This window comes from Leucopleurus acutus (assembly GCF_964270905.1).
Source record: "Leucopleurus acutus genome assembly, chromosome: 1".
Taxonomy (NCBI): domain Eukaryota; kingdom Metazoa; phylum Chordata; class Mammalia; order Artiodactyla; family Delphinidae; genus Leucopleurus; species Leucopleurus acutus.
The window spans coordinates 4,869,434-4,882,685 of NC_139142.1; the positions used below are offsets into that span (position 1 = coordinate 4,869,434).

Genomic DNA, 13,252 nt, shown 5'->3' on the forward strand with positions numbered 1-13,252 from the left:
AAAAACAAAAACCAAAAAAAACCAAGCTCTTAAAATGCCCCAAATTAGCTTTCACTAATAAAATGTTACTATTAACAGGGAGCTATCATAATCCATTATAAACCAACCTCAAAGAAAAAACTCAAAGCATGTTTCATGAAACCAGAAAGAAAATAGTTCCTAGTTCTGGTGTTAGCTCAATATTAAAAATAGTTTCTGACAAATCATAAAATTACTTTTCACCCAGTCTGTCGCAGAAAATACTGTTCACAAACAAGCCACTAAAATTAATTTTAAAATGGCAGCAGAGAGTATTAGAAATATAAAGTGCTCCGTATGGAAATTCAGAACAGGTTCTCAAATTCCATGGAGTTGGTACTAAGCAAATTCTCAGAAACGACTTCTGTCTGAATAGGAGCCCTGAGAGTTCAAGTTGTAATTTTCTACTTGGATGATAACTGGTGTGAGCTGTGACCCGCAGCTGTTTGATGAGCACCCACAGTGACGTCAGGAGAAGGAGTATGGGGCATGGAGGGCTCACAGCTTGTGTGCGTATTAGGGGGTCTTCTGATTCACCTCTTGGAAAAGAGGCCACACAATATCTGAACCGCAGGAACCAGAAGTAAGCTGCCCCTTACCTTTCACTGTTCTTTTTGCCACTAGAAGAACTGCTGGTGGATCCCGTGCGATTCCGGTTTCCTTTGGAATCCCCATAGCTTTCCCTTCGACCACCAGGAGATACCCGTTCGGAAGAGCTGGTCCTCTTGATGGTACTAAAAGTACAAAGTAAATGACAATGAAATCCTTCACGGAGTGATTTTATTTTATTGCTGAGTGTGAAAATATATACATAGAACATTCTATTTCCGTGTGGATATTTAAAAGATAGAGTAGTTTGAAATTCCTAACTATAGAGATCAAAAAACTTTTCAGAATGTCACTTGAGATCAATGCCTCTCCTCATTGCCTTTGTAACTGCGGCAATCAGTGTAGTTCAAGGTTATAGAGGAATTTGAAAGGTAAGATTCCCAACAATACCGTGAGAACTCTCCAGGGGCCTAGTGGGAGGTGACCCCGCCCTTGTGCAGTTTTCAGTCTAGACCGGTGGTGCTCAACCAGGGGTGACTCTGCCCCCCAGGGACATCTGACAATGTCTGGAGACACTTCTGCTTGTCACAACGGGGGCAGGGGGAGGGCCACTACACTTAATGCATAGAGGCCAGGGGTGCTGCTAAACACCCTATAATGCCCAGGACAGCCCTGCGACAAAGCATGACCCACCCCCGAACGTCAACAGTGCTGATAAGGAAGAACTCTGGTCTAAAGGCGTACGTGGGACAAAGACATTCCACTCTCTATAGGATGCCTCTGTTTAGAGGTGGTGCCCATGCAAGTGCTTACTTCCTTCTGAATAAACAGAGGGACTAGAGTGGTTGGAAGCCTGGTGAGGGATGTCTGGGGAAGACTTCCTGAAGACTCTGAATTTCTGGGAGACAGAAAATGAACGGCTTGGACGTGTTATAATGACACAGTAGGGAAGATCCTGTCCTAGGAAAAGGGATACCACACGCACAGGTAATTCACAGGCGTGAGGGGTCAGTTAGCCAGGGCAGGGGCTGTAGGTTGATGGTTTGCTCTTGGAGCCCGGAAGTGTATTACAGGCAGCCCTGTAAAGTTTCTTTGTTTGTTTTTTTTATCGTCATCATTAAGCCATATGTTTCCTGAGATCCCATCTCATTTATCATTCTTATATTCTTTGCAGAGCCTAGTATAGAAGCTTGATAAAGATTAATTAAATGAAAGGGTGAAATAAATGAAACGATCAATGGTAGTGTCACCCTGACCCTGTCACAGGCAGAGGCATGTGATGCTATAATTTAGCACCTGCTCCGTGAGGAAGAAAGAAGGACAAGAGTGGATGGTGGTGCCGCTCCCGGGTGGGGCTGCGGGGGGAGGTCTGGTCCGGATGCACAGAGTCAGGGTGCAGGTGGGCGATAACGCCAAGTCTGCAACCCAGGAGGGGGCTCGGGATTGGCACTGTCAACTGGGGGGGTCACTGAACCATGGACACGGAGGAAATCTCCACGCCGGGAAGGAGAGAAGATGAGAACGGAGAGAACCTCCCCGGCAAAGAGTGACTCTATAAGACGTTGGTTGAGGAACTGCCACAGGAATCTCAGGTAGCAGATAAACCCCGAGGGACTGGGGAGGAAGAACCCCCAGAGGACAGTTAAGGTGCTGGGGTCGTGGATGCAGGAGGGGGACCTCGATGATGATGATGAAGCCTCAGGGGCTCCAGTCAGGGGAGGGTGGAGACGGACCTGAATTTCAATCCAGAGGACACGGGCAGGAGCTGAGAAGCTTGAGACAGTGAGACTACTGCCCCTGGGCTGGATTCCAAAGCCCTCCTTTCTCACAATTAAATAACACAGAATGTGCAAGAGCCTTGCACACGGGATGCTCTGCTGTCTTCCCTTCATTCTCTTTTCCTCCTCATCTCTGCCTTCCTTTGGGCCAACTTTAAGTCCTTTTTCCTCTGTAACTTCCGATCGGTCAGTAAATAATCTCTTAGCACGTTTTCAAAAACTGCACGGTGTATCGGCTTTTGAAAAGCCATCTCGCTCCCTGAGTGAATGAACATAAATAAAATGACCATAATCATGATGATCTGAAGACACTTTCTGCGTAGTCTTTTTGGTCACTGAGGAAACTCTGAATTGACAGCCCCAGGATCTCACAGCTGGGATCTGCACGGGTGTGCCTTAAGGTCAAAATGTGAATTTTTAGAACTCTCAATTTGAGGACAAGGAAATTACAGATCTTGGGAGAGCGTTACGTTTCTGAAATTTAGGATTGAAGTCTAAAAATTACAGAAACCTTTATGTTTAAAGTTCAAGATCTTCCAGTGACGAAAAACACCAAGCTAATTTCACGTTGTGGGAGCTCTCTCTGCTAAGCATCTGGCCCGCCGAGGCTCTCAGGCACACTGCCCCAGCAGCTGGCAGCCCTGAGCGGCACCTCCATAGTGTCCTTGTGGGAGTTCAGGGTAAGTTCATGGCATTTTAAAGGCTTGTATAAAACACCCTTAAAGAGCTGAAAAGCCATGACTATTAATCAATGATAGCAAACGTTAATCGATTTTCTAATAATCAACACTCAACCTGGTGGCTGGAAGAGTTAAGAGGGGAGATCAGTGATGGAAACATGGGCAGCAACGGTTCGCATGTATTAAGAGCTTCGCGTTTTATATGAATCACTTAATTTAAACCTCACATCCCCTGCAAAAGTATCATTGTCCCTATTCTCCAGATGAGGGGACAGCTTCAGGGATACAAAGCAACACGTCTGAGGTTACTTGACCCCTTGCTCTCTACTGGGCCTCCTACTTAAGGCCACCTAGGGAATTCCCTGGTGGGCCAGTGGTTAGGACGCCTCGCTTTCACTGCAGAGGGCCCGCTCAGGGAACTCAGATCCCACAAGCCGTGCGGCATGGCCAAAAAATAAATAAATAAAATAAAGACCGCCTGCAATTTATGAAACACCGAAGTACGTTAGTTTTGAGGACCTGTTGAACAGAGATGTTGGGCGTCTAAAAGTCCAATAAAGGTCAATAATTAATACAGTTATATGAGTTAAGCCTTGATCAATGGCAGGCATCGGAGAAGGCCTTCTAAGCTACTGCACTAAAAGGGTGGTAGAACTACCAAAGCATTAGTGAGGGTTACAAAGTAAGTCTAAGTACTCCTCACCTGGGTGTGGAACTGTTCAGTCTGCATGCATTGAGAAGACTCACAGACCTGTTTAATCTACGTGTGAGGGGCACGGAAACAAAGCAGAATAAACACGACTGCAATAATAAAAGCGTGGAAAAGTATTTTGGTAAACTTCAATAAATTACAGAATACACCGCACATCAAAATGGGAAAACATTTTGGTTTGCACATACAGACTTGGATATAATCCACCCGGCTCCTTCAAGATATTTGTCATTCACGCATTTGCATTAAAATGTTCAGCTTTTAAAAAAATCTACTATTGTTGTATACGTAGAAAAAACAAGAAATTTCCTTTTGAGAGCCAAGAGCTCTCATGAATTAAAGAGGATTTACTAGGACTCAGAGTGAAGGACAGAAAATAGAGCTTGAAGACAAGACATCTGCAGGAACAAGGGCGGCCAGAAGAAGTAATACTGTATACTCACTGAGAGAAGCCTCCTTCAACAACCAGCAGGGAATATCAAAGAAGTTATGCTCCCTCTGGACAGCAAGTGAGAAATCATGTGCTTTATTTTGAAAGTGGTAGAAGTCCTAGCTTGTGAAAGACTGTATAATAACACAGCACAATTTTTTACTGCTTAAGGCAAGCATTTTTGGTGTAGAAAGGCAGATACCATCATTTCTCTTCCCTTCTGCTCTCAACCTCCACTCTCAAACCCAAAGTTCTGAAAATACAGTGGTTCTTTGCCTTACACTACAGTTGCATTCAATGGTTTTTGCCAATTTAAACTAAATTTTAGACATAATAAAATCTCTGCAAAGGGAGAACAGAGGGAAAATGGCCATCTTTCTTCTTATGGTTAGATAGTAACGCTAAATGTAATAAGCTACCACAGCATCTTTCTTTCATTATGTGATTTAAAACCAAGAATTGGTTTTCCAAAATTTTGCAGAAAAGATCTCAAACTTTTACAACTGAAAAAAATACTGGGACTTCCCTGGTGGTCCGGTGGAAGCCTCTGCGCTCCCAATGCAGGGGGCCCGGGTTCAATCTCTGGTCAGGAAACTAGATCCCGCATGCCGCAACTAAAAGATCCCGCATGCTGCAACGAAGACCCGGCACAGCCGGGTCCTATTTATAAATAAATAAATGAATAAGTAAATAAAAAGGAAAGAAAGAAAGAAAATACTAATCTGAGGGGAAGCTGGTACTCGTGACCCGAGATTTTCTGATGAGGTCATTTGCCATGACAGCCGGAGGGATTAACGCTAGATTAAAACGATTATCTACTCAACAAATACTCATTTGGAATCAATTTATACTGGGCTCTGCGCTGAGCACTGGCAAATCAACATGGGACCAGGACTAACCTGGTTTTTGTCCTGCAAGGGGTGAGGTAATTGTGACAGATTGAGGTCACGCAACTTCAGTAATTAGGAAATACTCTTATCTTTGTCTAAAGACATCTTTGTAGCAAAAACCAAGGCATTTCCTAAGAAGGCTGGTGGCCTTAGAGAATTTGACAGACAAAAATAAGTTTTTTTTCTATCATATGAAGCCAACTACCTGAGCCCAGAGGGGGGAATTGCAACACTTCTGATAAGAGAATAAGTACCAATTCATCTTCCTCTGTTCAAGAGCATCAGCTCCCATTTCTAGCTTGTTACAGAGATCACACTCAAAACCTGAATTTAACACACACATTTCAATGGATCTCAATGATAAAGAGTATATTAGAAAAAAAAATAAAAACCAAAGCAGATTTAAATCATGTAAGTACCTGGCACTGACTTTAGTACTTTTACAAATGCTGTTATTTCTAATGAGTGCAACTATTTTTCTAAAGGACTATCAGCTGTTTGTTTGAAAGCCATAGATATTTACCATCCTACCTTCCAACTGGAGCAGAGCATTTTAAAAATAATGCTCTCTTTTTGTACCAGTTTTGTTCTTTTGATCTCTCTTCTCACAGCTTTGCTCTATTGTAAAGCTCTACTTAGGAGTGGAAAGAATGAGTGATTGTTTTGAGCCAGTGGAAATGTTATTCTATTGTCAGCTCCAGCATCCCCACTGAGGAAGGTATGACCCTACAATGTCTTCCCCGGATTTTCTGCCTTTTCTCCTTTCACTAATGGAAACAAAGCTTTTCCCAAGGATTCCAAATCACGCCCCCAATCGAAGTCTTAATTGGCAACACAAAGCACAACCCCTGGGTGCTGGACAATTTCCAAAGGGGATTTTGTTCTTTAGTACTAGGCTGAAAAAACCCCAGAGAAAAGAAAACAAACATATACCCATCCACACACCAGAGATGCCCCAGCTTGGTTAATTTGGAACTCTGATTACAGAAAAATTCCTACATGATTATAAATGTATCTGAAATGGCTCGGAGGTTGTTTTAATCCTAACAGGCGGATTTCAAAATTCTCTAAGGAGAGATCTATAGGAACTTCGTCACAGAGTAATTATTATGTGCCACTGTTTGGGTTTCCAACTTCCAGACAGATGGGAATTCACATCCACCGAAGCCCACAAAAGGCAGAGGAACAAAATAAATGAATCACTATGCTTTACACCGAAACTCCAAGAGTCTCAGACACTCAATCTAGAAAACCATGTATTTCTAGTTGGCTGCTGGACATTAGCTTATCAAATGAATAAAACTGATTATTTTGTAAATTAAAAAGAAAAGTCTACAAAGGCCTAAGAACATTTCTAGAAGGAAGGTTACTGTTTAAATGCTAATACACACACACACACACACACACACACGCACATACACACATATATAAAATATGATGACTACCGACTATCTTCCCCCGCCACCATCGTTTCCTTCTAAGATAATATTGCTGAGGGCAAGCACTGTCCATGAGCTCCTTCACACATGGCTGAAACGGGGGGCAGAGGACCCAGGCTTCTGCTCACAGCAAGGGGCCTGGTCCTGTAATGGGAGTTCAGGCCCTGCAGCCCCATATGAATGGGCAATTCTGTCTCTCAGAGTTGCAACTTGCTGCCAATCTCTGCTCAGTCACCCTCGCCCCTGCCTGCTACTCCTGTCAGCACCCTCAGGGGCATCTCAGAACATCACCGTTCCTAAAGAGCATCACCCAGACAGGATGGGGAACACAAAAGGGATGGTTTCCAAAGAGCAATTATATCAAGCATTTTTTTATGAGTAGATGTAAGCGCTGACCTGGAAATCTTTGCAAGGAGCAGCCTATCACAGTGAAAGGAGTGTGAGCTCTGGATCCAGACAGACCTGCGTTGGAGCCCAGGTTCTCTACTCACTCGATCCCGGGCAAGTTACTTCACTTCTTTGAGCGTCAGTTTACCCACTGGCAAAACAGGGATAACAATATCTACCTTGGAAGGTTGTTTTGCGGATCAGTGATAATGGTATTAAAAGCCTGATGCTTAGTACACTTTTATTATTAAAAGATAATTTCTATCATCATCACTGATTTAAAGAGGGCCCGAAGCACCATGAGGGCTCTTTGTCTTTTTCACATCCTGTGGGAAAGTATCAATTAGATTCTTCAGCAGAGACTCTCTCCTGTAGTCATCTGCATAAATCCCATCCCCCAGCCTTATCCTACCCTGAATCGATGTTTCAAATACTAGCACTCAAAACACAATTTGCCAGGGATTCTTAACAGTTGTGCCAATTAATCCTGCAAGGTCTAAGAAAACCATAAACAGTCTATTAAGCGAAGGATATTATTGTACTACATCAGAGTTACTTTGGATCAAACACAGAGCCTTCCACAGAATCAAAGTGCAAGAATGCTTGACATATGCTCTCACGAAAGGAACTGAAAGCTAGAAATTGTATCTACATTTCAAATTTTACGTTTATGATTTTTTGCTCTGAAAAATAATTTTCCTTTTACTTAAATGCCAAATATATAAAGAGATATAAATTTAAAAAGTGTATTTTCTTTAAGAATAAAGAAAAAGAATCTCATTTTTTCATTAACTACTTGCTACTTCAAAAAGTCAGTCTCGAAATTCAACAACTCGCTTTTAAACAGCCAATGAGTTAAAGAAGGAATCGCGAGAGAATTTTGAAAGTATCTAGAGACAAATGAAAACAAAAACAAAACATTCTAAAACTTGTGGGATGCAGAGAAGGCAGCGCCAAGAGGGAAGTTCACAGCTGTGGAAACACTTACATTAAAAAGGAGAAAGATCTGAAATCAACAACTTAACTTTATACCTCAAGGAAACCGAAAAAAACAAGAAAAAATAAAGCTAAAGGTTAGCAGAGGGAAGGTAATAATAAAGATTACAGCAGAGATAAACAAAATGGAGAAAAGAAAAACAATAGAAAAAAATCAGTGAAACCAAGAGTTGATTTTTGAAAAGATCAATAAAATTGCCAAATCCTCCATTAAACTGAGAAAAAGAGAGAAGAGTCAAATAACTAAAATTAGAAACTAAAGAGGGACTATTACAACTGATGTCACAGAAATAAAAAGGATTATAAGAGACTACAATGAATAAATGCATGCCAACAAACTGAATAAACGAGAAGAAATGAATAAATTCTTAGAAACATACAACCTATCAAGACTGAATCATGAAGTATCGAAAACTCTGAATAGACCGATAACTAGTAAGGAGATTGAAGCAGTAATCAAAACCCTCCCAACAAAGCAAAGCCCAGGACCAGATGGCATGACTCCAGAGTTCTACCAAACATTTAAAGAACTAATACCAATCCTCCTCAAACTCTTCTAAAGACTAAAGGGGCAGTGGGGGCACATCCAATCTCATTCTAGGAGGCCAGCATTATTCAGATACCAAAAAAAAAAAAAAAAAAAGACGCAACAAGAAAAAATACACGCCAATAACTCTGATAAATAATGATGCAGAAATCAACAAAATACTACCAAACTGAATTTAACAGCACATTAAAAGGATTATACACCATGACCAAGTGGGATTTACACCTGTAATGCAAGGATGGTCCAACATAAGAAAATTGATATAATATTGTACATCACATTAAGAGAATGAAAGACAAAAACCACATGATCATCTAAATTGATGCAGAAAAAGCACTTGACAAAACTCAACACCCCTCATGATAAAAACACTCAAACTAGGAATAGAAGAAAACTACCTCAACATAGTAAAAACCATGTATGAAATGCCCACAGTGAACACATACTCAATGGTGAAACACTCAACGGTGAAAGCTTTTCTCCTAAGGTCAGGAATAAGGCAAGGATACTCACTCTCATCACTATTGAACACAGTACTGGAAGTCCTAGCCAGAGCAATAAGACATGTAAAAAAATAAAAGGCATCCATGTTGGAAAGGAAGAAGTAAAACGATCTCTGTTTGCAGATGACATGATCTTAGGGAAAACCCTAAAGATTCCACACAAAAAAATGTTAAAACTAATAATTTCACCAAAGTTGCAGGATACAAAAACCAAAACACAGAAATCAGTTGTATTTCTATTCACTAACAATGACCAATCTGAAAAGGAAATTCAGAAAATAACCTCATTTATTATAGCATCAAAAAGTACAAACTACTTAGGAATAAACTTAACCAAAGAGGTGAAAGACTTGTAGACAGAAAACTACAAAACACTGCTGAAAGAAATCAAAGAAGATACAAATAAATAGAAAGTCATCCTATTTTTGTGGGATTGGAAGACTTAATATGTTAAAATGTCTACACTACCCAAAGTGATTTACAGATTCAATGCAATCCCTATCAAAATACCAACGGCATTTTTTGTAGAAATAGAAAAAAAAATCCTAAAATTCATATGGAACCTTAAAGGGACCCCAAATAGCCAAAACAATCTTGAAAAAGAAGAACAAAATTGGAGGACAAACATTTCCTGATTTCAAAATATACTACAAAGTAACAGTAATCAAGAGAGTGTGGTACTGGAATAAAGACAGATAATATAGGCCAATGGAACAGGACAGAGAGCCCAGAAAGAATCCCTTGCATGTATGGGCAAATGATTTTCAGCAAGGGTGCCAAAACTACACAAGGGGGAAAGTCAGTTTCATCAACAAATGGTGTAGGGAAAACTGGACATCCACATGCAAAAGAATGAAGTTGGACCCTTACCTTATGCTACATACAAAAATTAGCTTGAAATGTGTTAAAGACCTAGAACTATGAAACTCCTAGAAGAAAACATAGGGGGGAAGCTTTAGGACATTGGATTCAGCAATTATTTCTTGGATATGACACCAAATGTAAAAATAAACACATGGGACTGCATCAAACTTAAAAACTTCTGTGCAAAGGAAACTATCAATAGAGTGAGAAAGCAATGTATGGAACAGGAGAAAATATTTGTGAATCATGTAACTGGTAAGGGATTAATATCCAGAATATATAAGGAACTCCTACAATTCAACAACAAAAAAATGAATAAGCCAATTAAAAATGGGAAAAGGAATTGAATAGAAAATTTTCCAAAAGATATATACAAGTTGCCAACAAGCATATGAAAAAGATGCTCAACATCACTAATAATAAGAGAAATGCAAATGAAAACCATAATGAGATATCACCTCACACCCATTAGAATGGCCACTATCAAGAACAGAAAATAACAAATGTGGGCAAGGATGAGGAGAAATTGGAACCCTTGTGCACTGTTAGTGGGAATGTAAAATGGTGCAGTCATTATGGAAAACATTATGGAGGTTCCTCAAAAAATTAAAAATAGAATTACCATATGACTCAGCAATCCCACTTCTGAGTATATATCCAAAAGAATTCAAAGCAGGATCTCAAAGAGATATCTGCACACCTATGTTGATTGCAGCATTATTCACAATAGCCAAGAGGTAGAAGAAACCCTAACATCCATTGACATGAATGGATAAAGAAAAGGTGGTATACTGGGCTTCCCTGGTGGCGCAGTGGTTGAGAGTCCGCCTGCCAATGCAGGGGACACAGGTTCGTGCCCCAGTCCGGGAAGATCCCACATGCCGTGGAGCGGCTGGGCCTGTGAGCCATGGCCACTGAGCCTGCGCATCCGGAGCCTGTGCTCCGCAAGGGGAGAGGCCACAACAGTGAGAGGCCCGTGTATCGCAAGAAAAAAAACGAAAAAAAGAAAAGGTGGTATATACACACAACAGAATGTTATATAGACTTAAAAAAGAAGAAAATCCTGGGACTTCCCTGGTGGTCCAGTGGGTAAGACTCCATGTTCCCTGTGCAGGGGGCCCGGGTTCGATCCCTGGTGGGGATCCTGCATGCTGCAACTAAGAGTCGGCACGCTGCAGCTAAAGATCCCGCATGCTGCAACTAAGACCTAGCGCAGCCTAAATAAATAAATAAAATACAAAGCCACTTTAAAAAAAAAAAAAGGAAATACTGTCACATGCTACAGTATGAATGAACCTTGATGATATTATGTTAAGTGAAATAAGTCAGCCACGAAAGGACAAATACTGCATGATTCCACTCATATGAAGTATCTAATGTGGTCAAATCATAGACACAGAAAGGAAAAAGGTGGTCACCAAGGGCTCTGAGGAGGATTTACTGTTGAAGAGATATTGGGTTGGCCAAAAAGTTCGTTCTGGTTTTTCCTTCCCATCTTAAGGAAAAATTCGAACGAACTTTTTGGCCAATAAATAGTTTCAGTTCTGCAAGACGAAAAAGTTCTGGAGATCTGCTGTACAGAATACACTTGACACTACTGAACTGAACTGTACACTTAAAAATGGTTAAGATGGTAAATTTAATGTGATGTGGTTTTTACCACTATTAAAAAAAGAAGAAGAAAGAAACGGTAACAGATGGCAACCTGAAACTTAAAAAGTCAGTGTCAATCTTATAACATCTAGATGAATAAAAGACAGTCCATATCTACTGCTGCCAGTTAGAATCCAGAAGGTCATTTCATGTTGATTATAAATGAATGATTCAAAGAAGTATTAAAAAGGGATGAAATGAGGCTGAGAATTTCATTTTAAAGTTCTAAAAAGCCCTGCAAAACCAATTTTCTTAAAATTCACAAACAATAAGTACATGAAACTCTATCTGATGAAACACAATGCCAAGTTTGCTTGGCGAAGGATAAAGCTTTATGTATAAACACTATATATTTAAAAGATAAGACGGGGTTGTTCCATTTTCATTCCGAGTCACGATGCAGCATCAAACCTACTCTCACCAGCCCGACGGGTATCCCAGCACACCGCAGAGCATACTCACACCCACAATTCCCAGTGCACATAAAGCAAGTTAGCATTTTCATGAACTTTACGAGTTCTTCTAACAAGCCCATGAGGTAGCATTGCAGAAAGAATTTCTTTAAGGTTTTCTATGCTATATTATTACCAGATAGTTCGTTTTTTTAGGGCATAAAAAATTAGAAAACTGGCCTGGCATATAAAATATACAATTTTAATATGACAACTATGAAATTATAGAAAATTAAGAGCAATCTATGCTCTATCTGACAAACATAAACATCTGAAGCTCCACTGTTAGGCATCATTTAAAAGTACGAGCTTATCCAAATTTTACTGATAAAAATTTAAGCTCAGTACAGCAATCTGAATTTTGCTATATTCCAAGCATATTCATTTTTTATATAGGTTATATACTCGCACTTGTTTTTTCAAAAGAGAAGTTTAAGTAAAAACACAAAATGCTGCACTGCGGCTTTAGTGAATGAGATTTCAAAGACTATATGATTACAACAAAAAAAACGCAGACTAATAAATCGACATGGTTCCTGTTTTGGCAACACACCAAATATTGTGCTTTTATAAGCTTTAACTCAAAGGAGAAATTTTATTAAAGTGTCATATAAAAGAGTAATACTTATTTTAGCATCTGAGCCAGAACTGCTTTCAGAGTTCATGTAAGGTGCTTCTTGCCTACCTTTTGGCTGTGGCAGGTACAGCGGTTTCTTTCCTGGCCCCCGAAGGGGCTGGCAGGGAGCCACTGGCTTTCTTTGGTACCACAGTGCCGTTGTTGACGGTGGTTCTTAAAGGCAAGGTCTGCACCAGTGGTCTTGCTGTAAGACAAGCAGAAAAGGCAATCAGAACTTTCGCCTTTTCAAGGGAACTCCTTACAGGACTTCAGATAATGTAGAAAGAAAAAGGACGTCCATTTCAAATGCTAGCAGAATCGACAAAGGTGCAAAGACAAGGGAGCTTTTCAACAATGGTGCTGAAACAATGAACCCAGACACCAACCTCAGGCCTTACACAAAAATTAACTCACAAGGGACCACGGGCCTATGTGTGAAATGCAAAACTAAAACTTCTAGATGAAAATATAGGAGAAAAATCTGTGTGACCTTGCGTTTGGTGATGGGTTTTTAGATACAATACCAAAAGCACATCCATGAAAGGAAAAATTGATATCTTGGGCCTCATTAAAATTAAAACAACAACAAAACTTTTGCTCTGTAAAAGACATCATTAGGAGGATGAAAAGACAATTTATAGACTGGGGGAAATATTTGCAAATCACATATCTGATAAAGGACTTGTATACAGAATATAAAAAGAACTCTTAAAATTCAACAATAAGAAAATGAATAGC

General features: G+C 40.2%; 1 protein-coding gene across 2 annotated transcripts in view; it reads right to left on the reverse strand.

Moving 5' to 3' along the window:
* The window catches only part of EML1 (EMAP like 1), a 141,616-nt gene that overhangs the window by 52,271 nt on the left and 76,093 nt on the right, over positions 1–13,252 (reverse strand). For both annotated transcript variants that reach the window (XM_082839422.1, XM_082839421.1), the window contains exons 3-4: positions 12,584–12,719; positions 618–752 (exon numbers count right to left, since the gene is read on the reverse strand). In XM_082839422.1, the coding sequence (XP_082695548.1) occupies positions 618–752; positions 12,584–12,719 (271 nt within the window). The remainder of the gene's footprint in view (positions 1–617; positions 753–12,583; positions 12,720–13,252) is intronic.